A 27,486-nucleotide genomic window follows, 5' to 3' on the forward strand; every position below is an offset into this window, starting at 1 on the left:
AGCTCCGCGGCAGACAGCCCAGGAGATGAGCTCAGCACAGGGTTATGGGTGCACAAATGACCCTCTGTGTCCTCAGTCAGCTGGGAACCACTGGAAGGAAGAGGGCATGTGTTCCCGAGCGCAGCAGGCCCACAGCCTTCCCCAGACTAACACTCATCAGAACACTGGGAGGACTGGAAGAACAGCCATGAATGAGGCAGACGTGATCCCTTGGGGCAGGGGAGGCTGGTGCCCCAGGGCAGAACCCAGGCAAGAAACCAGCAATCTGGCTGCATAACTCATCCCACTGAGTTATGTGGGAGAAAATGCTGAAGTGGGGACGGTCTCCCTGGGGATACTGGCACAAGACCTGAATGATGACAAGGAGGCGGCCACGGGAGGGATTTTGAAGAACATTCCAGGCATCACTAAGCCCTTGGTGCTCCCAGAGAATAACGCGCACACACAGGAGAGGCCGGCCATCGTCATGGCCTCCGTGAGGAGCACGGAGCAGGGGACCAAGTGGTGGCAGGGGAAAGACCAGCAGGCAACCACAGTGGCCCAGACCAGAGATAACGATAGCTTGGCCTGACGTGGAGGTGGCAGTGGAGATGGGGACTGCCAGGACCTGCTGCTGGGCTCGGGACAAGGGACAGGGTGGGAGGAAGGACACCCAGCAAGCGCAAGAGAGTGCCTGACATCACCCATCATCAGGAAAGGGCATATCTAGAGCATACAGCCTCACCCGCCCCACTAGGGTTAGGTGGAATTAAAAAATGGAAAAGAGGGACGCCTGGCTGGCCCAGTCGGAAGAGCATGCGACTCTCGATCTCGGGGTCATGAGTTCGAGCGCCACATTGGATGTGGAGATTACTTTTAAAAAATTAAAAAATAAGATCTAAAAAACAATGGAAAAGAAATGTTGATGAGGATGTGGAGAAATGAAACTCTCACACATTGCTTGTGGGAATGTAAAATGGGGCAGTGCATGTGGAAAAGTCTAGAGTTACCACATGACCCAGCAATCCCACAAGAATGGAAAACAGGCATCCAAACAAAAACTCGTACACAAATGTTCAGAGCAGCACTATTCATAATCGCCAAAATTTGGAAGCACTGTAAATGTCTACCAACAGATGGATAAACACAGTGCAGTAACACCCACACAGCGGGGTCATTCAACCACATAAAGGGATGAAGTCCTGATACCTGCTACGACATGGATGGGAACAGTCTAGTCAGGGGAACGAAGGCAGAGGCACAAAAGGGCACATACTGTATGATTCCAGATGAGTGGAAAGCACACTCATCTGCACAAAGCAGATGAGTGGTTGCAGGGGGCTCGGGGAGGGGAGAATGGGAGTGCCTGTTTCATGGGTATGAAGTTCCCTTTTCGGATGGTGGACGTGTTCTGGAAATAAACAGTGGGGATGGTTGCACAACACTGTGAATGTATACATGGCACTCACGGTAAATTTTATGTCATATTTTTTTCCACAATAAAAATATAAGACTGCCGCCTAGATCCACAGAGGCCACAGAAGTGAGGACCCCTGGGGAGGATGCAGGGGTTGGTGTAAACACAGGAGCTGGGCATGTTTTATTAATGGAAAATTTTTGTCTCTGATGTGAAGCCCCTGAAACATGCAGACATCCCCATTGCCCCATTCCACCTACATGTGTCCCAAACCCAAGCCACCAAACCGGTTGTCATGTGACCACTGTTAACGAATTCAACTAGGGAATGTTCTTGATTTAAAATGAGATGGGGCGCCTGGCTGGCGCAGTCGGTAGAGGATGTGACTCCTGATCTCAGAGTTGTGGGTTCGAGCCCTACATTGGGCCCAGACATTACTTAAAAATAAAAAAGAATTTAATAAAATAAAACCATGAGATGGAGGAGACCACGAGGGATTGAACGTAGACAAGGGAAGAGGCCCATGGAGGACCATGAGCGGGTGGAGAGAGAGACCCAGAGTTTACGGGTCAGCCAGAGAGGAGGGGGGAATCAGAGCAGGACAGAGCGACGAGGAGGAAAGGACTGACCGTTGGTATTTGCATTTGTTAAGAGGTGGACCGCCGCAGAGGGGGACACCCAGCTGGCTGGGGGGGGGGGGGGGTGAAGCTCGGCCCATAGAGACTCAGCCTTTGGGAACTTTTGAAAGAATGGGGTGGGAGTGGCCGGGGGCTGCGGGAGAGCGCTGCCTTTGCATTTTACCAGGCGAGACACCGGAGCGGTCTGAACGCCGACGGGAGGTTCGCACGGGGGAAACTTCCTGCCCAGGAGGGCGGGGTGGGGGTGGGGGGAAGGACTGCGGGGACCGGACCTCGAGAAGGGGTGGGGGCCGCCGGGAGTGGGCGAGGGGGCCACGGGGGCGGGCGAAGGCTGCGCGGGAAGCGGGCCGACCGACCGGCCGCCGCCGCAGGGCATGGGGGGCGCGCGCGCGTGCGCGCGCGCGCGCGGCGGGGAGGGCTCGGCCCCGCCCCGCCCCCGGCTGCGACGCCCCGGGCGGCGGAGGGCGGGGCCCAGGCGCGCTCGCCCCGCCCCCCGGGCGCGGAGCCGCAGACAAAGAGGGCGGCGGTGGCGGCCGCGCGGGTGGGGTGGCACGCTCGCCTCCCGCGCGGGCCGCGGGTCCTCTGACACCCCGACCCCCCCACCCCCGGCCGGAGCCAGTCCCCAGGCCCTGACCTAGGGAGCCGGGCGCAGCGGTGCGGGGGCTCGCGGTGGGGGGTTCCTCGCCATGTCCCAAGTGCTGGGATCCGACATCTCTGGGCAAGGCGAGGAGGAGGCAGGAGGGCGGAGGGGGCTGAGAAAGGAGCGCTGGCCTGTGTGTCCGGCGGGGCCTGCGACCCCCGCGAGGCCTGCTAAAGGCCCCTCCCACTCTTGGTAACGCGGGGAGTAGGGGGTTAACTACATAAATTTCTAGTGGGGCCGTAGGCTGCTACGTGAGGATTCCGCCAACCCCACCTGCGGATTAAGAAATGGGCCAGGGGGGAGCAGAAGCCGGAAGTTGCCCCCTGCCCTGGGGCCCTGAGTCCTGATCAATGGTTCTAGGCTGGCTGACCCGAATGCCCAAGGGTATACCCTGGGTGTACCTGTGTCTCTGGCTTCCCGGGCCCAGAGAAGTGTCACGGGGACCTCCACACCGAGCTCCACACAAAGCGTCGGGGAGGGGGGGGGGGCGGGAAGAGAAGCCAGAGAAAGGAGGCCTGAGCCAAGGGCAGGCTCTCTGCACACTTCTCTTTTCAATGGCCCGGCACAAGTCCTCGTTCCTATTTTCCCAACTCTGGAGTTTGAAATTTGTCAATCCACAGGACCCTCGCAACATCTGACAACCTGCATTCCCTTCAGGCAACTGGCCCCCAGAGTGCACACTGCGACACCTGCTCTCTCCTTTCTACACACACGTTTTGCAAAGGAGGTGCCAACACCAATGCTCCCATTCCAGGAGAAACCACAACACCCTTAATATGCTCATGGATTTAGCACGACCCAATCATCAGCTGCTCCCACATCTCTCCAATTGTACCACTAATGCCTTTAAAGCTTGTTTGTTTTTCTTTCTGGACCCGGGATCCAATCAAGGCCACACACGTTACATTTGGTTGTTGTGTGTCTAGTATCTTTTAATCCAGAACAATCTATCCACTCTGTGTAGTTGTTGTTGTTTTAATTGCATGACATTGACCTCTTGGAAGAGTGCAGGGCAGCTGCCTTGCACAAAGCCCCAGAGTCTGGATCTGCCCTCGTTACATTCAGCTTAACTGCTTTGACAAAGTGCTGGGTTCTACCCCCTCGCCACCAACAGCATCAGGAGGTACTGGATCAGGCTGTCCTATTGTTAGGGAGGCTTGATTTAGTTTAATCACGTGGTCAAAGTCGTGGCTGCCAGGTCTCTCCTTTTCCCTTCCAAATTTACAAGAAACCTGGGGTAATACCTTGAGACCCTACGACTATCTTGTTCCCTGACCACCTTTATGTAATGGTTTTACCATCCAAGGATGATCCTTGCCTAAACGAATTGCATCAGTGGCTAAAAAAAAGTCCTTAGTTTGTATTCCAGCGGGGACACGGCATTACGCTCCATCATGATGTCACTGGCCCGGCAACTGGCAGGCCCCCCGGTCGTGGCTGCCTGGACAAACCAGGACAGCCAACCCCATAATCGTGCCCACCCCTTCTTGCCCAGGGGCAGGAGAAAGAAAGAAAAGGAAGCATGGGTGGGGGCTTCCTCCCAGAAGCCTTCATAGTTTGGTAGTTCGGTGTACGTGTGGGTGTCCATGTCAGCTGTCTGCACGTTGGTAAGGGTGGATGGGAGAGGAGGATTGGTTAGTTGCACCCAGCACAGAAAAGTAGACGATGTCCCTGGGGACCTCAGTTGGGCAATGACCCCTGGGAATTGGTTTGGTAGGTCTAAGGTGATGCCCTGCCTCTTGTTTATAACAATCGCATTGTAAGGTGGCGCTGATGTGATTCAAGGCCTCACTGATTTACCCCATTTCTTCCGGAAGTCCTTGCTACTTGCTGTGGTCGGTCCAAGCACCAGCAGCATGGACATCGCCTGAGCACCTGTGAGAAACGCGGAATCTCAGGCCCCAGACCCATTTAATCAGAGTCTGCATTTCAACAAGGGCCTCGCAGTGGCGTTGCACTGGCCCAGGACGCCCTCTCGAGGAACCGGGAAGGATGCGCGCGCACACCTGAATGGGGTTCAAACACCAGGTAGATGGTTCAAAGGGTCTCTCCTTCCCTCTCACCCCTTCCCACCCCAAAGCTGCTGAGTGGATGGGTGGTGGCCACCCAGGGTCTGCTGTAATCTGACCATCGGCCCTGGCTCCCGTGCCCTTCTAGCTGCGAGCAGGCCCCTCGGGTGCTGGGAAGGGAGGATACCCCATGCAGCCTGTGTGAAAACGCGAAGCAATTCCTGAGGTCATCGTCAAGATCAAGCTTTGGGTGTAAGCTCACCACAACTGAAAATATCCACCCACCCACCTCTGGGCTCACCTGACTGGTCCAAGGGCATGATCCAAGTCTAGCAGTAATCGAAAGGATATTCTTTATGAGGTGCCCTTCATTTCCACTGCTCACAGAAAGCAAGAGGCAGATTGCACTACAAAGAGGGGACATGCCTGCCACAGCCCAAAACCAGCCCCTGAGCCCCAGCTTCTCAGTTTCCTCCTTTGGCTCCTAACTCGTCTCATGCCTTACACTTCTTCACAACTCAGGGCTCCTCTTCCTGTGTGCCCCCCCCTCCTTCTTTCCCATTAGAGAAGCCCCAATTAGAAAATAATAGTGAACATTCTTCTGTCACTGGACATTAACAGTGTCATGTCCATGAGTGAGGCTGTCTCCATCCAGCTGCCTTCACCACCAACCGAATGGCCTGATGGCAACAATTCCAACCCGGGCCAAATGAGATCCCAGGGGAACTGGTGCAGCTCAGCAAAGGTGGGTGATGTCCCCATGGCGATGACCTTGGGAGGTGGGCACTCTTTATTCCCACATGGCCCGTTCTCCCCTGGTGGGGACCCTAAAGTAGAAGGAAGGAAAGACCCGCCCACCCCCACCAGGTGCCCCTGCTGGGCCAAGTGCTTTTTCCTTCGGTGAGTGTATGTTACACGCATTTCTTGTTTTTAAAGCTTTACTAAGGTGTCCTTGCCATATGATGAAATGCACATATTTGGAGCATACAGTTTAAAATTTTGTAAACATACACTCACGAAACCATCATCACAATCAAGACCGACCATTTCCATCATGCTGAAGTGTCCTCATGTCCCTTTGTCATCTCTCCCTCCTGCCCATCCCTGCAAATGCTGATGTGCTTTCTGTAACTGCAGATTAGTTTGCATTTTCTAGGATTTTCCATCAACGGCTCAGACAGTCCTTGGAACTGAGGGAAGGAAGGAAGGCAGGAAAGGCATTTAAAGATTTTGAGACAGGGGTGCCCGGGTGGCTGTTGGTTAAGCATCGGCTTTGGCTCGGGTCATGATCTCACAGTTCATGAGTATGAACCCCACATCAGGTTCTGTGCTGTCGGCACAGAGCCTGCCTGGGAGCCTCTCTTTTCCTCTCTCTCTGCCCCTCCCCCACTCACACTGTCTCTGTCCCTCTCTAAATAAATAAATAAGCTTTAAAATATATATACAAATACATAAACATTTAAATATATGTGTAAATATATAATAAAACATTTGAGACAATGGTAAAACATGGTGACGCTATGCTGATCATGGCTGTTGGACTTCAATGCCCCGTTCACAGACCGCACAATTATTCCCAGAGGGCCCACTCCAGGACAGGCGGTGTGCAAGGACACAGCCCAGTCCGGCTCACAGGACGCCCCCACTCAAGGGGGAAGGAGCACGTCAGGGCGAGGAGAGCCGCCGTGCAGGGTGGAGGAAGATGGAAAGAGGGGACAGGCGTGAGCCCACTGCCCTTCCCATGGCCCCCCGCAGCCCCGTGGGCCCTTCTCTCCCCCAACCGTCGCCTCTTTGCTCGTGGCCAGCCTCTCCCCTTGTGAAAAGGCCCAGGGGGAGGGAGAGAGGGGTCTGTGGACCGTCAGCACACAGAACGGTGGCTGGCTCAGCAAGCAGGTGCTGGAGGAAAGACCTTGCTGCCACAAGGCAGGCTGGTGTTTGACGTCTCCGAATGTGGACAGAGGGCGGAAGGTGGTGGTGGTGAGGCACTGGGCCCCCAGACTGAGAGAAGAGTGGAGGTGTGGCCAGGCCTGGCAGGGAGTGGGCGGAGTAGGCCGGGAGGCCAGTTTCCTCTGTCACAGAGGGTCTCCTATACACCTGCCAGCAAGACCGTGATGGTGGCAGGGGGCGGGGGAACCAAGGTATGGAAGACTGGGGTGACGGGGGGGGGGGCGACAAAGAGGGGCTTGATTAGATCCCTGACAAAGGGGTCCAGGTGCCAGAGGGCAGGACGCAGGCCCCCAGCAAGAAAGGCTCCAGGAAGGGCTCTCAGAAGGCACTGTGTGCCTTGGTGCTGATGCTCTCCCTCCCCACCTTCCACCGTCTGCAACCTGGATCCTTCCTCTTCCTAACTCAAGGGGCAAGATCGCAGGATCTTTCTACATTTTCAAGCTTGTCAGTATGTCGCATCCCCGCCCCCACCCCCGCCCGCACCCCAACACCCCTGCTCGGTTAAGTGGAAGACAAGAAGAAGATGACAGAAATAGAAGTAGGGCTCCGACATGCCACATTTAGTGCGTTTGTGGCAGGTGCTTGTGGCTGGTGCTCGTGGCCGGTGCTCATGGCACGTGCTCGTGGCAGGCCACAGCGGTAGAATAAGGGGCCCGAGCAGTGAGCATCTCAATAGCCACTGCAAAAGCATTTGATAAAGCTAACAACTCTTCATGATAAAAACACTCAAACTAGGAATAAAAGGGAACCTCCTTGACTTGATAAAGAGCATCTGTGAAAGACCTACAGCTAATTTTATACTCACTGGTGAAAGACTGGAAGCTTCTCCTGTTAGATCAGGAGCAAGGCAAGGATGTCTGCTCTCACCAGTTTATTCAATATTGTACTCGAGATCCTAGCCAGAGCGAAGAGGCAAGAAAGAAATAAAAGGCATCTGGATTGGAAAGGCAGATGTAAAACTATCTCTATTTGCCCATGACATAATCCTACATATAGAAAATCCTGAAGAATCCACTAAAAAACAATTAGAGCTAATAAATGAATTCAGTAAGGTTGCAGAATACAGGATCAATATCTAAAAATCAACTGCATTTCGATACAGTGCCAGTGAGAACAATGAAAAAGAAGTTAAGAAAACAATTCCAGGGGCGCCCGGGTGGCTCAATCGGTTAAGCGTCCGACTTCAGCTCAGGTCATGATCTCACGGTTGGTGGGTTTGAGCCCCACATCGGGCTCTGTGCTGACAGCTAGGAGCCTGGAGACTGTTTCGGATTCTGTGTCTCCCTCTCTCTCTCTGCCCCTCCCCCACTCGCACTCTGTCTCAAAAATAAATAAACATTAAAAAAATTTTTTAATAAAAATAAATAAATAAATAAATAAATAAAACAATTCCAGGGGTGCCTGGCTTGACTCAGTCAGAAGAGCGTGCCTTGGTCTCGAGATTGTGAGTCTGAGTCCCATGTTGGGTGGAGAGACTACTAAAAAAGAAAAACAAACTTAAAAAAAAAAAGAAAGAAAAAGAAAACAATTCTACTTATAAAAGCATCACAAAGAATAAAATACTCAGGAATAAATGTAACAAAAGTGCAAGACACTGTTTAAAGAAACTGAAGAACCAGGGCAGCTGGGTAGCTCAGTTGGTTGCAGGGGTTGAGCAAAGGGCTCTTGATTTCGGCTCAGGTCGTGATCTCGAAATTCGTGAGACTGAGCCCAGTTTGGGAACACGTCGGGCTCTGTGCTGACAGCGCAGAGCCTGCTAGGGATTCTCTCTCTCCTTCTCTCTCTACCCCTCCCTTGCTCATGTTTTCCCCCCTCTCTCTCAAAATAAACAAACATTAATAAAAAAAAAGAAAGAAATTGAAGACCCACGTGGAAAGACATCCCATGTTCATGGGTCATACTCTACCCACAATTGATCTACAAATTCAATTCCGCTGGCCTCTTTTCAGAACCCGGCAAGCTGATCCTAAAATTCATATACAAACTGAAGGGACCCAGAACAATCAGAACAGTCTTGAAGGGTACAAAAATGGAGGACTCACACTTGCTGAATTTAAAATTTACTGACAAGGCCAGAGTAAAAGCAGCGTGGCACTGGCATGAAGACAGACATTTCTCCCGAAAAGATCTCTAAGTGGCCAAGAGCGCACGAAAAGATACTTCACATCACTTAGACATCAGGAAATGCAAATCAAACCCACCATGATACCACCGCACAGACAGTAGGATGGTGATAATCAGACGCACGTGTTGGGGGAATGTGGAGAAACTGGAACCCTCTCCCACTCCTGCGAGAATGTAAAATGGCTTGTCCCTGCCAAAGAGTTCCGCAGCTCCTCAAAAAATTAAACAGAATTACCATCTGATCCAGCAACTCCATTTCAGGGTATATACCTGAAAGAATTAAAAGCAGGGACTCGGGGCGCCCGGCTGGCTCAGTCGGTAGGAGCGTGCAACTCTTGATCTTGGGGTTGTGGGTTTGAGGCCTACATTGGATATAGAGATTACTTAAAATCTTTTTTTTTTTTTTTAAAGAGTAGACCCCAGGGAGGCCGCCCACAGAGTGCATCCTAATGACCACCACTCCAGCCAGCAGCACCGCTAGCTAGAAGGCAGTGGTCCAGTACCTCTGTGCTCTCTTTTTTTAACATTTGTTTATTGATTGATTTTTTAGAGAAAGAGAGAGAGAGAGAGAGAGAGAGAGAGAGAGGGAGAATGGGGAAGGAGCAGAGAGACAGGGAGACACAGAATCCCAAGCAGGCTCCAAGCTGTTAGCGCAGAGCCCGACGTGGGTCTTCAACTCCGAAACCCGAGCTGAAATCGGACCAAAAATTAAATTTTTAAAAAAATGAAATAACGGGCAACCGAGTGGCTCCGTCTGTTAAGCATCCGACTCCGGATTGTGGCTCAGGTCATGATCTCGTGGTTTTTGAGTTCAAGTCCGGCATCGGGCTCTGTGCTGACAGTGCAGAACCTGCTTGTGATTCTCTCTCTCCCTCTTTCTCTTCCCCTGCCCTCCCCTCTCTCTCAAAATAACTAAATTTAAAATAAAAGCAGGGACTCAAACAGATATTTGCACACCCATGTTCACAGCAGCATTACTCACAATAGTGAAAAGGTGGAAGCAACCGCAATGTCCATCAAGGGATGAACGGATAAATATTATTTGCTACAGTCACACTGTCATGTTATTCAGCAGTAAAAAGAGATTTAGGGAGAGCGCCTGGCTGGTTTGGTCAGAAGCATGTGTGACTCTCGATCTCAGGTCATGCGTTCAAGCCCACATTGGGTGTAGATATTACTAAAAATAATAATAATAATAATAATAATAAACTTAAAAACAGAAATGTAGTACTTATTTGGGCTACAATATAAATGAACCTTGAAAACATGGTAGGGGCACTCTTGATCTCAGGGTTGTGAGTTTGAGCCCTATATTGGGGGTAGAGAGCACTTAAAAAATATTTTTTTAAAAGAAAACATGATAAATCTAAGAAGCCACACACATAAACAATCAAAGACTGTATTTGTATGGCTCGTATGGTTCAAAGTAGATTCGTGGTTGCCAGGGGCTGGGAGGCGTTGGGTTAAATGCATATATGACTGCTTAAGAAGACGGGGTTTCTGGGGCACCTGGCTGGCTCAGGTGGTTGAGCGTCGGACTCTTCATTTCGGCTCAGGTCAGGATCTCGTGGGATCGGGTCAGATCTCGTGGGATCGAGCCCTGTGTTGGGCTCCACGCCATTAGCCCTTAGGATTCTCCCCACCCCCCTCTTTCAAAATCAATAAACTTTAAAAAAAAAAAAAAAGGAAGAAGAAGAAGACAGGGTTTCTTTTTAAGGCGAGGACAATGTTCCAGAATGAGGTAGTGGGGACAGTTGCACAGCTCTCTGAACATAGTAAAAACCGCCGACTGCACCTATCACCAGGGTATGTGAATTATACCTCAATAAAGCTGTCGTCTGTCCTGTGCATGTGAGCCATCAGGAGCAAAGGACCTGGAACGCAAGGCTAGGACAGAGACTTGGGGTTCTTGATGGGGTGGCAGAGAGAAGTGCCACTGACACTAAAGGACCCATGTCTACAGGCAAGGGGTCCGGCTGGTCTTTGGGACAAAAGTTCCTTTCTGCTCTGAGAAAAAGGTCAGACTGGGCCAGGGAACACTCTCCCTGCTGTGCCTGGGGCTCCAGCCCCGAGAAATGGGGTCTTGTGGGACAACGGATGGTTTTTCCTGTTTTCCAGATCCTTTGTATTCAATCTTTTGTCCCCTCTTTATGTTTTTGAATCAAAAAAAATTCTTTTAATGTTTAGTTTTGAGAGACAGACTGAGCAGGCAAGGGGCAGAGAGAGAGGGAGACACAGAATGTGAAGCAGGCTCTAGGCTCTGAGCTGTCCCCAAAGAGCCCTATGTGAGGCCTGAACTCACGAACTGCGAGATCATGACCTGAGCCTAAACCTGACTGAGCCACCCAGGTGTCCCGAGTTTTAAAAAAAAAAAATTTTAAGTTTGTTTGTTTGTTTATTTATTTATTTATTTATTTATTCATTCTGAGACAGAGAGAGAAAAAGAGCGAGCGCAGGGGAGCAGCAGAGAGACAGAGACAGAGAGAGAATCCCAAGCAGGCTCTGCACTGTCAGCACAGAGCCTGACGTGGGGCTGGAACCCAAGAACGGTGACATCATGACCTGAGCCCAAACCAAGAGTTGGGCGTTTAACCTGAGTGAGCCGCCCAGGTGCCCCAAAACTACATCCAGCCTCTGACTCGGTCCAAATTTCTTCAAGAGTTTTAAAAGGGATCAGTGTCCCCAGAGACTGGTCTGTGATGGCTGCAGCTCAGACTAGGAAATTGCAGAGGACACCTGGCATGATGGGCTCTCCTCCTGGGGGTCTACTTGCCCGGGGTTTGGCCTCTCTCTCAAGGAAAGCTTGGCTCTCAGCTTTGCTGCACAGGTTCACCCCAAGCGCTCCTCCCACATGGAGCCTCCCTGAAGGCAGTCCCAGCCTCAACTGTGGCAGCCTCCCCCCAAGTGCCAGGGGGAGCCCGAAGGGTCACCTCCGTGTCGCCTCTCAACCACGGCTCATTTCAAGCCTGTCGCGCTGCGCAGGTGGCCCTCGGCTTTCCACACACCCCCATGAGGTCGGCCTTAAATGAAGTACTACATCAATCCCTCTCTGAGGAAGTGAAGAGCCCACAGCCTTGGGGTCGCTTGCCTTTCGGTGGAATGATTGCAAGAAAGGAAGCAGTGAGGGTGGGATCCCACGGTGTCACCGACCAACCAGTGCAGCCCAACCTTTCGCCGGCAGCCCCGGTGCCCCACCACTGGGATTCCAAGGGACTGCCTTTCGGTCCGGGCCCGAGTTATTACCGAAGCCGATTCCACGAGCGGGTAATGACAATGGCTGAGCAAGATTTCCAAACAGCGGGAACACGACGAGAGGAAACAGCCCGGGGCGGATGGCGAGAAAGGAAGAAAGAAGGCGAAGGGCGGCGAGCGGGAAAAGCGGAGGGCGGCGCGCGCCCCGGGAGACAGGGCCTGAGACACTGGAGGAGTGGCGCGGCCAGGACCGAGCAAGGTTCCCCGTCCCGCCCCCTCCCGCTCGCAGTGGCCAGAACTAGGCTCACAGCGCTAAAGCTGGGCTCCCGCGGCAGCCCCCATCCCCCCACCCGACCGCTCCCCACCGATGCTTACAGGAGCTCCCCCTATTCCTCTCAAGAGACCCCATTCCCGCGTTCAACACCGCGCGGACTAGCACCCGCTCCCGAGTCCTGACCGGTAAACCCGGAGTTGAAGTGCATACCTGTCTGCGCCCGGTCTGCCCCTGGGTCCCGACTCCCTCCGACCTTGAACTCCCTCCACTCAGCCCGGGGGGCGTGCGTCTCAGGCCCCTCCATCCGGGACATTTTCCTAGACACCCCTCTGAGCGCACACAGAAAGTACACACGCGCGGGGCCGCAGGAGCCTCCGCGCACACACAGACGGGGCACAGGCACGCACTCACGAAGTCACGCCACGCACAGGCAAGGAAACCCCGCTCCGGGCCACCGGGCTGGGCTCGGGTTCCGAGCCCGCGGCCGGGCGTATCCCCTCCCTCCTCGTCGAGCACCTGCCGGTCCACGCCCCCCGCCCCCACCCGCGACTCGGGGCCCGAGGCCCCGCAGGGCAAAGAGCCAGCCGGGCACCGCCGCCCGCACAGGGCGCACCCCGCGCTGAGCCCGCGGCACCCCGGGCCTGGGAACCCACCATTTGGGCCGGGCCGGGTCGGAGAGTGAGCGCCGGGCTAAGCACCCAGACCGCCCACGCGCTCCTGCTCCGCTGGGCCGCGGGTACCTGAATTCGGCCGCCCCCAGCGCCGCGGGTGCCCGGCTCCCTCCTCCGCCCTGGGGCCAGCGGGGCCAGCGTGTGCCGGGAACGGAGCCCGTTGCTATGCAACCTCCATCCCGCGCCGGCGCCGGCGGCACCGCGCCTCCGGGCTCCCGGGCCCGGGGGTGCAGGCGCGCCGGACCCGGGGCCGAGCCCCACTTCCCGAGCCGGGCCGAGCCGGATCCAGGGCTCACGTCCCCTCTGGGCGCCCGAAGGATGCGCCCTGCACCCCATCCCCACGCAGCTTCACCCCCCCCATCTGTGGCCGGTTCCCACGGAGCGCCAACACCCAGCAGCCCCCGAAACTGAGGGCGGGAATGGCTCCCTACCTCTTCCTCTCCGAGCCCTCCAGCCCCAGCCAGGTCTGTGGCCGGCTTCTTCCCCAGGTGGCGCCCACGCCCCCCCGCCCCAGCGGCCCCGCCGCCCTACCTGAAGCATCACTTTGTACTGCTCCTCCGGTTTCTGAACCACGCACATATTACATCCCATGGTGCTGGCCGGCGGGGGGAGGAGGGCGGGAACGGGAAAACGCCTTTCACTGGCCGGAGTGCGGGACCTCGGGTCCCGGGCCGGGGCCGGGGGCCATACCCTAGCGCAGGGGGCGGGCCGCCTAGCGGGGGAGGGGAGGACGGCCCGAGGGAGGGGCGGCTCCACGCCCCTCGGGTTAACTGGGCTGGCTGAGGCCGGGCGCGGGCATGCTCCCTCGCACCCGGCCAGGAGAAAAAGGGCAGCGGGGGATGGGCGGGCGCGCCGGGCGTTGCTGGGCGACGGCCCCCCAGGAGGCGCGGGGGCGCGCCGGGCCGCCGGGGGCCGTCAGGGGCCGTGGGCCGCGCGCCTCCCCGCCCGCGGGGCCCGCCGCTGCCGCTGCCGCTGCCGCTGCCGCTGCCGCCTCCGGCTCCCACCCATGGCCACCGGCCCCGGGAGCCCGGCCCTCGCGCTCGGCGCCGCGGCCCGGCCCGCCGACTGGGGGACGGCGGCGCGGCGGCGGTCCCCGCCCGCGGCCAGGCCCGCGCCCACGCTCCCGCCTCGCCCGGCCGCGCTCACGGCGCTCCCGGCGCCCGCTCTCTGGCCCGCAGTCGGCCCCGCAGTCTCCAGCTCCCGCCCGGGACGACGGGCACGCGCGCGCGCCCGCGGCGGCGGCGGCGGAGGTGGGGGGGGAGGGGCGCGGGGACGGGGCGCACGCGCGCGGGGGAGGGGAGCTGGGCGGGGTGGAAGCGCGAGCGGCGGGGGCCGCGGGAGCGGGCGCGGAAAGGCGGGGGCGGGGCCTTGGCTTGGGTGGTCAGGGGGTCCCGGCTCCCCGCTACCGCCGGCGTCGGGTCCCCGGGCTCTCCGCCCTGGACGTGCGGCCGACGCGGTGCGGGCCCGGGGGACAGGCGTCCTGTTCGGAAGAGCGCCTCCCGGGATCCCCCAGAGAGCTCGGGGCCTCGGGAGGGGGGGCGCGATTTCAGCCCAGTTCCCGGGGTCTCCACCTCTCCCTCCGACTTCCCTTTAATGACTGCTTCTAGCCTTCAAGTGAGGCGTTCCCCCGCTGTCGTTTAAATGGACACCTTTGTTAAAATAAGCTAAAAACAAGGAAATAAAAAGAGGTGGGGGGAGAGCCCACCAGGGCTCCGGATGCCCTGGGTCCCTCGCGCGCGCGCACGGAACTGGCCCACCTGAGTCCCCTGCCTACCTGTGTCTCTCAGCCCCAGCCCGAGCTCGGGCACACCGCTTCGACGTTCCCTCCATCTGTTTCTCTCTCTCCCACAACCTGCCATCTCTCTTCTTGGACAAGCCTGGAGAGAGAAGGCCTTTGCCTGGAAAGCAGCGTCGGATTGAGGGCTGGGTTCCCATGGGGTGCCCGGGAGAGTTGCTGAGCCCAAGCCCCCCCCCCCCCCCCCCCCCGTTGCAGAAGATCACTTGATTAAATTGCTGCACGCTTCATTTCCAGGCGTTGGCAAGTGACGGAATCATTAACCACACTGGGCGGTTTAATTAGACGGCGGCGGTTGGGGAAGGCCCCTTCTTCCTCCCTGACTCCTGGGCAAGAGGATAGGAATTGAACGGTGGGTCTGCTCCAGAGTTTTGCATCTGTCTTCTCCTGGCCTTCTTCTCCTTGTGTCTCCTCTGTATCTGTGTCCAACCTTCTCTTTTCTTATAAGGACACTGGTCATTGGATTTAGGGCTCACCCTACTCCAGCATGACCTCTTATTAGCTTGATTACATTTACAAGGGCCTGAATTCCAAATAAGGTCATATTCACAGGCACCAGGGAGGGGGACTTTAACTTTTTGGAGGGCAGAATTCTACCCACCACATATAGCGAAGTCCAGATTCAAGGACAGCATAGACTGCTCCTTCTTTTTAATGTGTTTCTTTCTTTTTGAGAGAAAGAGCGCGCGCACCTGAGGACACGACCAGGGGAAGGGGAAGGGCAGAGAGAGGGAAACAGAGCCCAAGTAGGCTCTCCGCTGACAGCAGAGAGCCCCATGTAGGGCTCAAACTAACAAACCATGAGATCACGACCTGAGCCAAAGTCCGATGCTTAAACGACTGAGCCACCCAAGTGCCTGCATAGACTGGGTCACTGGGAATGATGATGGGGAGAGCAGCAATCCTATTCCCATTCCTTGGTTCGCAGCACCTTGTATTGACTATTGACTCATTGCATTTGTCACATTATGGAGTAAGGTTCCCCAGCACCACAAGATGTTTGCCCTGACCCAGCATCTTTGCTGCACCTTCAGTGGGCTCTGGGTGTTTCTGGGTGATGCAGTGTGAGGCAGGGCAGTGGCTCCCATGCATGTGTGCTTCTTGCCACACCTCGTTTCTTGGAAAAAGACACCCTTGCTCTGAAGTATTGTTCTGTGGCATACCATGTCAATAGATCAGGTGTGTGTAAGCCCTCAGAGGGATTGCTAGCAGAGACGCTGTGCATAGGGAAGGCAAATCCAAATCCAAAGTTGGACTAATTACTCCCCCCCCCCCACCAGGGTGAGAGGAATCCGATACAACCTTTCTGCTACCAAACGGCTGGCTGGTCCCCTTAAGAAATGGCATCACACCAAGAGCTCCACATTGATCTCTGCTTGCTGGTGGATTGGGCACTCAATGATGGCAGTATTGAGATCAACCTTGCTGAGAGAGAACCCTTCCTTCTAGGCCCACGCAGAACCTCCAGCCCTTCCACTACAGCCATTGCCTTCATGGATCCATTGCATCATGGAGAGAAGCTGGCTGACCACCACAGGGTTCCTTCTATCTGCCTGGTGGCTCAGTTTGAGTTTCCTGCTCTGCCAGGAGTCATTGGCAGAGACACAGGAATCCACGTACCCTTCCCGTGCACTCCCCTAGGTACATTAGGTATCTCCACCTCTTCTCCAAAGCTTCTGGCCTCTTACTGTAACATTGTTATTTATGATGAAAATTATATATGTTTGGTCTTTGTCCCTGTTTTTGGCTCAGAGCTCTTAAAACTCTTGGAATTTCCTGTGATGAGAGTCATAAACGTGTCTTTTGTTTTGCGAATGCGGTGACTTTTGTACGCCACCTAAGGATGGGGCTGGTTGCCAGGAGACCCAACTGAATAATTAGAGGGTTGGAATTTTCCTTCCTCTTTCCCAACCTCCACAGAGGGAAGAGGGGCTGGAGATTGAATCAGTGGCCACTGGCCAATGATTTAATCAATCACACCTTTGTAATGAAGCCTCCTTTGAAACCCAAAAGGAAGAAAAAAGGAACAAGGCTTGGAGACCTGGGTTGGAGGTATGGGAGAGTGACATGCTTCGAGAGGACACAGAAGCTCTGTGCCTTGCCCTCATACCTTGCCTTACATATCTCTTCAATCAGGCTACCCCTGAAATATATACGTTTATAATAAACTGGTGATCTAGTAAGTTTCTCTGAGTCCTGTGAGCTGCTCCACCAAATTAATCCGGCCCATGGAGGGGGTCTTGGAAACCTCTGCAGTGGCAGTGGGTCTGCCAGTACTTACTTAGCTCATGATGGACGGCCTCAGTCACATAGGTACTTGATGGCCCATGGCCAGCTTCTTTTTTTTTTTTTAGCGCTTATTGATTTGTTTTGAGACAGAGCACGCACAGAGAGAGAGAGAGAGAGAGAGAGAGAGAGAGAATCCCAAGTCAGCACAGAGCCCGACGTGAGCCTCCATCTCACCAATTGTGAGATCATGACCTGACTTGAAATCAAGACTCAGACGCTTAACCCACTGAGCCACCCAGGCACCAACCCCCCTCCCCCACAGTCAGCTTCTAAGTCTGTATCGTGGCCCAGTAACATGATGGCAGCTGCTTTATTGTTAAGGTTGATTTACTTTTGAGAGAGACAGAACAAGTAGGAGAGGGGCAGAGAGAGAGGGAGACAGAAGATCCAAACCAGATTGGGCTGACAGCGCAGAGCCCAGTGGGGGGCTTGAGCTCACGAACCTCGAGATCATGACCCGAGCAGAAGTCTGACGCTTAACGGACTGAGCCACCCAGGCGCCCAATAGCTGCTTTTTGAAGAGTAAGTACCTCTGCCACAGAAGACAGGGCCTTGCTCCAGACCTTTATGGGTCTATGCTCGGATCCTTCCACTGAGGTTTCCCAGACTCTTCACAGCATCATTATTATCTACCATGGACAGATCCTCTCGAGCCTTTAGGTTGGCTGTGTCTTATGGCTGTAATGGCACAGCAGTTTGCTCTGCGCCCCACTCAAAACAGGTCATGCCTGTGTGTCCCAAGACCTGCTTGAGCAGACATTCCACCAATTCAGTGATCTACTCAGCATCATGCCAAATACATCCCTTTCCTTGTTGGAGTTAGTGGCGGTTTCCTTTTGCCATCAGAAAATCCTAACAGCCTTTTGCCTCGTTGCGTCCGAGAGAACAAAATGGGTCACCAGCAGCTCTACTGGAGCCACTGGAGGAAATTTGGCCAGGGTTCTCAGTTCTTGCTGAATCTGCTTAAACCACCACAGTCTGATCCGGAAACCCAGCCTTAATGTGTGCCGCTGGTGTTTCCATCAGTGCTTGAAAGACCCAGACTTCATTAAGTTGGATTTAGTGAACTTCCTTGAATGGGTCATCCAAGAGACCTACCTTAACTGCACAGATCCAAGATGCCTACCTTACTGCTAACTCGTTGTACATAAAATAAAATAAAACCACTTCAATGAGGACTCCTGGGTGACTCAGTCAGTTAAGCATCTGACTTTGGCTCAGGTCATGATCTCATGGTTTGTGAGTTTGAGTCCCGCATGGGGTGAGCTTGAGCCCTGCATCGGATGAACACAAGCCCCGCTTCAGATAAGCCCCAAATCTCTCTCTCTCTCTTTCTGCCCCTTGTTCACTTGCACCCTCTCCCTGAAAGAAAGAAAGAAAGAAAGAAAGAAAGAAAGAAAGAAAGAAAGATCCTAACAAATATGAAGCCCTCTGAGAGTGTGGGGGAAGAAAAATCAGACACAGTCAATTGATTCAGGGATAGCTACTTTGATCTGAGCTCAACAACGAGGAGGAGAGTAGAAGGACACCCCCGCATAGCAGGAGGGCTGTCTCCACCATGATTGTCATGGCTGTTGTAACATTCTTTAGCCTGAAGACCAAATGCCAGGGCGAGCTTCACCCAAGCTTTTATCTGGACTGGTCCTGTCATGACTCTGATGCTATCCCTCCATGCCCTGAAGCTTGGATCTCCTGAAGACACCATATCACCTTGTAGAAGGGTTCCACTTCAACCCACCCTTGGTAGCTGCAAAGAGGTCAGGAGCTTACTCTTTTATTTTTTCACTGGATATGGTTCCTGGTCCCCAGCCCAGCCCTGCCAGATGCCCATCTGGGGAACCCTGTTTCCCAGTAGTCACTCATGACCTTGCCCACTGGCTTCCCCAGAAAGGAACTCCCAGGGAAGCTGAGGCCAGACCCCAGCCCAGAAACTCTGTCCGGCTTCTCTTCAGTTTTGTTTTTTTTTTTAACATTTATTCATCCTTGAGAGACAGAGAGAGACAGAGCATGAGTGGGGAAGGGACAGAGAGAGGGAGACACACAATCTGAAGCAGGATTCAGGCTCTGAGCTGTCAGCACAGAGCCCGACACAGGGCTCGAACTCAGGAACTGAGAGATCACGACCTCAGCCAAAGTCAGACGCTCAACCGACTGAGAATCCTAAGCAGGCTCCTGGCTCAGTGTGGAGCCCAATGCAGATCCCACGATCCTGGGATCATGACCTGAGCTGAAATCAAGAGTCAGACTCAACCGACTGAGCCATCCAGTCACTGCCCCTTTCTAGTTTTTTTTTTTATCCAGATGCACAGAATCTGATTACTCACTATCCATAAAATTTGTCCACTTAAGACCCACTTTCATTTTCTTTATTTTTTTTTTAAGATTTTTTTAAGGGGTGCCTGGGTGGCTCAGTCAGTTAAGCGTCTGACTCTTAACCTTGGCACAGATCATGATCGCATGATTCGTGTGTTCAAGCCCTGCATCGGGCTCTACACTGATGGTGCAGAGCTTGATTGGGATTCTGTTTCTCTTCTCTGCTCCTCACGTGCTTGTGCTCACGCTCTCAAAATAAATAAATAAACTTAAAAAAAGATTTAAGGTTTCAAAATTCTGTATATAATTTATTGTCAAATTGGCTTCCATACAACACCCACTGCTCATCCCAACAAGTGCCCTCCTTAATGCCCATCACCCACTCTCCCCTCTCCCCCCTGCCCCCCATCAACCCTCAGTTTGTTCTCTGTATTTAAGAGTCTCTTATGGTTTGCCTAAGATTTTTAACTTTTTTTAAAGTGTATTTTATTTATTTTGAGAGAGAGTGTGAGCAGGGACAGGGTAGAGAAAGAAGGAGAGAGAGAATCCCAAGCAGACTCTGCACAGTCAGCACAGAGCCCCACACAGGGCTTGATCTCACAAACCATGAGATCATGACCTGAGCCAAAATCAAGAATCAGGCACTTAATTGACTGAGCCACCCAGGAGCCCCCCTTTTTAGAGATCATTTAAAACTAATCTTGGGGCACCTGGGTGGCTCAGTCGGTTACGCATCCAACTTCGGCTCAGGTCATGATCTCACAGTTTGTAGGTTCGAGCCCCGCATCGGGCTCTGTGCTGACAGCTCGGGGCCTGGAACCTGCTTTGGATTCTTTGTCTCCCTCTCTCTCTGCTCCTCCCCCACTCATGCTGTCTCTGTCTCTCAAAAATAAAATAAAACATTAAAAAAAAATCTCTGTATCCAACGTGGGTCTCAAACTTACAACCCTGAGATCAAGAGTCACACACTCCACCGACAGAGCCAGCAAACACCCCACATTTTATTTTAAAAATAAACTCATTAACACCCACGAAGCTACCACCTGACCCTGGCACAGGACCACTACCAGTAACTTACATGTACCATCATGACCCTATAGTGGCCAATAGCCTGCGTTAAGACTTATCATTCTCAGGGCGTCTTGGTGGCTCAGTGGGTTAAGCATCCAACTCTTGATCTCAGTCCAGGTCTTCACCTCAGGGTCTCAGGCCCCACATTGGGCTCCATGCTAGGTGTGGAACCTACTGAAAAAAAGATTTCATCATTCTCTTGCTTTGGAAAATTACAATAGAATATATATAACACAAAATTTGCCATTTTTACCATTTTTAAGTATAATTCAGACACATTAACTACATTCCCAATGTGCAACTCTAACCATTATTTCCAAAACATTTTAATCACCCCAAAAAGAAACTGTATCTCCATTAGGCACTGGCTCCCCATTCCCTTCCTCCAGCCCCTGGTAATTTTTTACCTATTTTCTGTTTCTGTGAATTTGCCCATTCTAGATATTTCATTTCGGTGGAATTGTATAATACTTGTCAGTTTATAACTGATTTCTTTCAATTAGTATAATGTTTTCAAGACTCACCCATGTTGTAACATGTATCAGAACTTCATATCTTTTTTTTTTAATTTCCTCCCATATCAAAAAATGAAAAATTCCCTCTCATTTCTGCAAATCCATGCCCTTCTCTGCAGTGGGAGGTCCGCAGGCCGCACTCTCAGGTAAAGACTATTTCTCGAGAAGCAAATGTCCCATCAGTCACTTGAACTCACAACCCTGAGATCAAGAGTTGGACGCTTAACCAACAGAGCCACCCAGGTGTCCTGAGAATTTTATGTCATTTTAAGGCTGAATGGACCACATGTGCCTTTCCATTTATCTGTCAATGGGCATTTGAGTTGCTTCCCCCTTGTTTTCGTATTTTTTAAATTTTTTTGACCATAGTTGACACACAATGTTACGTTAGTTTCAGGTGTACAACAGGTCTAGGTGTCACGCTGTGCCCACCACCATTGTGACTACCTTCTGTCACCGTACAATGCTGTTACAATACCACTGATTCCCTATGCTGTGCCTTTTATTCCTGTGACCTTCTTTATTTCATAATGGGAAGCCTGTATCACCTACTTCCTTTCACCCATTTTGTCCATCCTTAGTTTTTATTTTTTTAAAGAAATTTTTTTCAATTATTTATTTATTTATTTATTTATTTATTCTTTTAAACTAAGCACCATGCCCAACGTGGGGTTCGAACTCACAACCCCGAGATCAAGAGTCACCTGCTCCACTGACTACGTCGGCCAGGTATCCCCTTAAGAAAATTTTTAGGGGCGTCTGGGTGGCTCAGTCGGTTAAATGTCCGACTTTGACTCAGGTCATGATCTCACGGCTTGTGAATTTGAGCCCCATGTTGGGCTCTGTGCTGTCAGCTCAGAGCCTGGAGCCTGCTTCGGATTCTGTGTCTCCCTCTCTCTCTCTCTGCTCCTTCCCCGCTCGCACTGTGTGTGTGTGTGTGTGTGTGTGTGTGTGTCTCAAAAATAAATAAACATTAAACAAAAATTTTTTAAAAAGATGTTGTTTGTAGCTGTAGTCCATTCAGGTTTTTACTGGCATGTAATATCCCATAATTCATTTCCCCGTTTCCTGAAGGGTTGTGTGAACATTTGTGTGCATGTCTCATAGGACAACATAAGCCAGGTTTTCTCCTGTCTGTGCCCACGAGTGGAATAGCACACACGTGTGCACGAGTGTGTATGCATGTGTTCAATTTGACTGGTGGGGGGGCTCATCGTTTCCCAAAGTGGCCCTACCAATTTATCCTCCTAGTGGGGTATAAAAGATCCCTTGGAATCGATATCTTCATCAACTCCTGGCATTTTCAAACTTTCCTCCAGGCGGGTGGGTGGAAATGGTCTCTCACTACTCTTCCATTTCCCTGGTTACTGCTGAGGTCAGTCTTTTCTTCAGTGGTTTCTTGGCCATATGCGTTTTCTGTTCTGTGTTATGCCTGGCTTTGGCTTTTGCTAGTTGTATTTTTTTCCTTTTGCTTATTTATTTGTAGGAATCATTTACATATTCTGAATACTAATCCCTTGCCAGTTACATGTATTACAAATGTTTCTCGCAGTCTGTGGCTTGCCTTTTCACTTTCTTTAAATCTTTGGTAAACAGAAGTTCTCACTTCTAATATAGTTAAATCTACCAATTTCTGTTCGGGGGAATTAATACTTTTTATGTCTGGTTTCAGGAATCTTCCTCACCTCAAAGTCAGCAAGATACTCAACTGTATTCTTTCCTTTTTTGTATTTTTTTAAAGAGAGAGAGGGCACAAGTGAGCGAGAGACAGAAAGAGAGAGAAAGAGAATCTCACTAGGGGCAGAGAAGCGGGTCTCACCGAGGTGAGCTTGAACTCACTCAGTGGGAGACTCAAACTCACAAACGGTGAGATCATGACCTGAGCTGAAGTCAGATGCTTTTTTTTTTAAGAGAGAGAGGGGCAAACCAAGAAACAGACTATCTCTCTCTCTTTTTTAATGTTTATTTTTGAGAGAGGCAGAGACAGAGCACAAGAAGGGGAGGGGCAGAGAGAGAGCCGGAGACACAGAATCCAAAGCAGACTCTAGGCTCCGAGTGGTCAGCACAGAGCCTGACTCGGGGCTTGATCCCACGAAACCACGAGATCATGACCTGAAGTGAAAGCAAGAGTCAGACACTTAGCCATCTGAGCCACCCAGGTGCCCTTGTATTACTTAGTCTTGACATTCACTCCCACAAAGCTAACAACAAACTTAATATCTAAACCTACTAAAAAGAGTCTAGAACAAAACCTATGGACAACTCTCACTTTTGAATACAAGTGCAAACATTCTAAAGAAAAAACAAGCAATTGGATTTGGGCAATACAGCAAAAGAGTAAGATATTATATATGACCAAATAAGGTCTAGTCCATAACTACAAGGATAGTTCAACATCAGGAAGTCCTTTCACAGAAGTCATTACTCGGCAAATCAGAGGAAACTACCTGATCACATCAGTAGGTGTTAATAAGGCATTTGATAAAATCCAACATTCACTCTCTTAAAACCGAGTACAAACACGAACATGGTGGTGAGAGACAGTGCTTCAACTCTGCCGGTGATCTCACAAAAGCAGGGAGGTGCATGGAGACCCCCTACCAACTCCATTTTCAGCAAAACTGGGAGACACGTATCCTCAGCCTTAAGCAAAGTTTAAGGGTTTCCCAAAGTAGTTAGAATTCGCATGGGGGCACTTGGGTTGCTCGGTCACTTAACCGTAGGACTCTTGATTTCCCCTCAGGTCATGATCTCATGGTCCCTGAGTTCAAGCCCTGCACTGGGCTCTGAGAGCGCTCTGTCTCTGCCTCTGTCTTCTCTCTCTCTCAAAATAAATGAATAAACTTAAAAGAATATTTTAAAATATTAAGAATTTGCATGGAAGCCACAGGGGACGGGCAGCCAGAGTAAATAGCGGGCCTGTCCGGTGATAGCATATCCCAGATAAGACCAGTGTACTTTGTCTAAGTCCGGGGCTTACTGTGAAGAGGTAAACCTATATCCGTTGCAAACGGCCAGAGCTATAGGACCTCAGGAACAGGGGGAGGAGATAGGCCCTGTATTACGCAAGGCTGAGTGGTACTTCGTTTCTGTATACGTATGTGCATAGTACAGGAGCTTGGAGAACTGGGGCGAAGAGAATGGAGATCATAGAATCCATCCAGTAGAATCCACACTGTGGCATGCGTGGGAGGTACATTGGCAGCATGTGAATACCACACTGGCCTAGTGCTGGCAGAGCTCAGAAAATGTTAATGTACCAACACTTTCCCTATGGTTAGTGCTTTCTGTGTCGTAAGAAATCTTCCCCAACCCCATGATCATGAAGATGTTCTCTCGTTGTCTTCTCCAAGCTTTGCTGTTCTTTTATTTTTAGATTTTCAGTACAATTGGAATTGATTTTATGTATAGTGTCAGGTAGTAGCCAAGGTTTTTTCTAAGAAAGGAAAGGAGAGGAGGGGAGGGGAAGGGAGGAGAGAGGAGAAGAGAGGAGAGGAGAAGAGAGGAGAGAAAAAGACTTTTCTAGGCTGAAGATGCTCTGGAGGGCTCTATAGGGTCTTATCAGCAGGTCCAGGGTGGTTGTTTTGATTGTTTTAACAATGCCAGGAAACCAGCCAAAGTACTCCTTTCCTTTAAAAGGACCTTGCATTGAGATTTGAGTCTCTTTGGGGGCCTGGGGGCCTTTGCTTATACAGAGGAGTCTTAGGCATTTTTAAATTTTAAGGGAAGCCCTTGGAAAATTCTTAGGGTCAGATCACAATTGCCTCCTGGAGTAAATGCAAACTAGGGGTTCCTGGGGAGTGGATATTGTCCATTCTTTCTTTCTTTTTTTTTTTGCAACTCTCCACTCCTTAAAAACTGAAGTTCATTGAAATGCAAGTCCCTTTGAGGGCAGAGGCATTTGCTTATCCATATCAGGTCTGGGCTACTTTTAAATTGTAAGGAGGCCATTGGAAATTCTCAAGGCCAGATCACAGTTGCTTCCTGAAACATAACCGTCCTGTGAATTCCTGAGGGGGGGATACTGTGAATGGATCACACTGTCAATTCTCAGAAGGACCCTTCCTCTCTCTGCCTCAGACCCCAGGATCTCTGCACAGACTTGCCTGTGGCCTCCGAACCACTCTCCCTGTTTGGTTTCTACCCATCACCCATCTTTCTGTGGCTCCTGGAGAGGGCTTTTGCAAATGCATCTGTGTCCTTGGGAAGGGGTGGTGACCCAAACCGGGTGTGGGGGGGAAGGGGGGTGTCTTCTACTATCTTTGGGTCTCTAGCTGCATCTAAGAATAAAACTGACACAACACAGCTAAACAAGAAAAAAGCACAGATTTTGTTGAATTTTTGCAGGTACACGGGAACCTTCTCAAAGCCTGAAAACCTGAAGAAGTGACCAAAGCAGGCAACCTTTCTACCTTTTATACAAAGAAGTGATGAATCTGAAGAATTGGCAAGACAGAGGATAAAGGTGAGTTTAACGAGGTCTGTTTGTACAGATTTCTCGGTCCCCCGTGCCCCACATACTTTTGGTATTAACACTCATTTTTATTTTTTTTTTTTATTTTTTTTTCAACGTTTATTTATTTTTGGGACAGAGAGAGACAGAGCATGAACGGGGGAGGGGCAGAGAGAGAGGGAGACACAGAATCGGAAACAGGATCCAGGCTCTGAGCCATCAGCCCAGAGCCCGATGCGGGGCTCGAATTCATGGACCGCAAGATCGTGACCTGGCTGAAGTCGGACGCTTAACCGACTGCGCCACCCAGGCGCCCCATCATTTTTAAATAAACTTATTTTACTCTTAGCCAGCTTGGCCACACATTAAAAGTACCTTTCAAAGATTCCTTTCCACATTCTGATTTTACCCTATGTTTTTCTTCTTTATTTTATTTTTAAAGATTTTTTATTTTTATTTTATTTTATTATTGTTTTTGAGAGAGAAAGACAGGGCACAAGTGAGCAAGGGGCAGAGAGAGAGAGAATCCCAAAAGGGGCAGAGGGAGAGAGAAAGAGAGACAGAGGCAGAGAGAAGCGGGGCTCACCCCAAGTAGGGCTTGAACTCACAAACCGTGAGATCTTGACCTGAGTCAAAGTCAGATGCTTAATGACTGAACCACCCGGGTGCCCTAGATTTTTTTTTTTTTAAGTAATCTCTACACCCAATGTAGGACTCAAACTTACAACCCCGAGATGAAGAGTCACATGCTCTACTATGAGCCAGCCAGACACCCCTGTTTTTCTTCTTTAAACAATCAACCTCACTTTAGGACAAAATTACTTTATTTTCCCTCAATAAAAAAAAACCATCTCCAGGGGCCCCCCGGGTGGCTCAGTCAGTTAAGCATCCGACTTCGGCTCAGATCATGACCTCATGGTCCATGGGTTCGAGCCCCGCATCGGGCTCTGTGCTGACAGCTCAGAGCCTGGAACCTGCTTCAGATTCTGTGTCCCCCTCTCTCTCTGCCCCTCCCCTGCTCATGCTCTCTCTCTCTCTCTCTCTCTCTCTCTCAAGAATAAATAAACATTTAAAAAAATTAAAAAAAAACCCCACCTCCATTTCTCATGCCTTCTGTAACCAAAAACACATCTTACTTTCCTGGCATACAAAGCTGTTTCTCTTAGTCTAGTAGCTATTACTTAGAATTCCTAACCCTTAGAAACCTTAATCTCTAGTGAAAACTAGACAGTATTGTGAAATATACCAAGATTCTTTCGATTTGCCGATTTATGAGGACATTTTATAAATTCGGGAAGCATATGCCTTTGGAATGGCTGTAATTTAAAGAGCAGTTGAGGCAGTCACACAGGCAGATATCTTTTAGTTTCTCTGCAATAAAAAGGCAAGAGTAGATAAACTGGTGTAAGGAAGAGCCCCAGTGGCCCCGACCACCCAGGTCAGTTTGATCTCAACCCCTATTCACACCTGTGCAGACGGACCCCACCCCCAACCCCAGTGACCCACAAGATCTCCTTATTTTCTGCAAGTAAAGTTTACTTTGCGCTACCACTCCACCTGGTGTATCTGTGACTCCCCCGGGAGCGGACCCTTGTTGGTTTGGTTACATAAAGATATACTTGTTTTTTGAAAAATTGGTTCTTCATTGCCAGACTTTTGCCATCCTTGTAACGTGGCAAGGGTCTGCTCCTGAATCAGAAATTAAGATGGCCACTTGGTTCTTCCTGGCCTGCTGGTAAGCCCTGTGTTTTGGGTTTTGCATTTTTTCACCCACCGTAAACATTTAAGGTAACTTAAATTATGAATAGATGTTGGCGAAAAGACTTCTATAAAGTTATGAAAACAATCTTCTGGCAATGTCTGACCTGTTAGGTTCATCATCCTGGAAAAACTGGTTTTGTTCTCCGAGGCTTTGGATCTCCTTCTGGACCCTTTATTTTATTATTTTTTTAATGTTTATTTATTCATTTTGAGAGAGAGTGAGCCTGAGCAGGGGATGGGCAGAGAGAGGGGGAGAGAGAGAGTCCCAGCAGGCTCTGCACTGTCAGCGCAGAGCCCGACGTGGGGCTCGAACTCTTGAGCTGTGAGATCCGGACCCGAGCTGAAAGGATCACCGACTGAACCACCCAGGCGCCCCTCCTTCTGGACCCTTTAAACGC

The 27,486-nt window shown here is 51.3% G+C and overlaps 2 protein-coding genes across 4 annotated transcripts in view; one reads left to right on the forward strand and one right to left on the reverse strand.

Annotated features, from left to right (window-relative positions):
* Positions 1 to 13,817, reverse strand: part of PDZD4 (PDZ domain containing 4) — a 31,964-nt gene extending 18,147 nt beyond the window's left edge. For 2 of the 3 annotated variants that reach the window (XM_027053318.2, XM_027053317.2), the window contains exon 1: positions 13,423 to 13,817. In XM_027053318.2, coding sequence (XP_026909119.1) covers positions 13,423 to 13,482 — 60 coding nt within the window. In that variant the 5' untranslated portion in view covers positions 13,483 to 13,817. The remainder of the gene's footprint in view (positions 1 to 13,422) is intronic. The other variant, XM_027053320.2, reaches the window with a different exon arrangement.
* Positions 13,818 to 17,865: 4,048 nt separating this feature from the next.
* LOC113597393 (40S ribosomal protein S29-like) lies at positions 17,866 to 18,112 on the forward strand. The gene is given in 2 exon segments (XM_053201669.1): positions 17,866 to 17,922; positions 17,924 to 18,112. Coding segments are annotated over 2 exon segments (246 nt in total).
* The last annotated feature ends 9,374 nt before the right edge of the window (positions 18,113 to 27,486 follow it).

The sequence above is a fragment of the Acinonyx jubatus genome, chromosome X (genome assembly GCF_027475565.1).
Source record: "Acinonyx jubatus isolate Ajub_Pintada_27869175 chromosome X, VMU_Ajub_asm_v1.0, whole genome shotgun sequence".
Lineage (NCBI taxonomy): Eukaryota > Metazoa > Chordata > Mammalia > Carnivora > Felidae > Acinonyx > Acinonyx jubatus.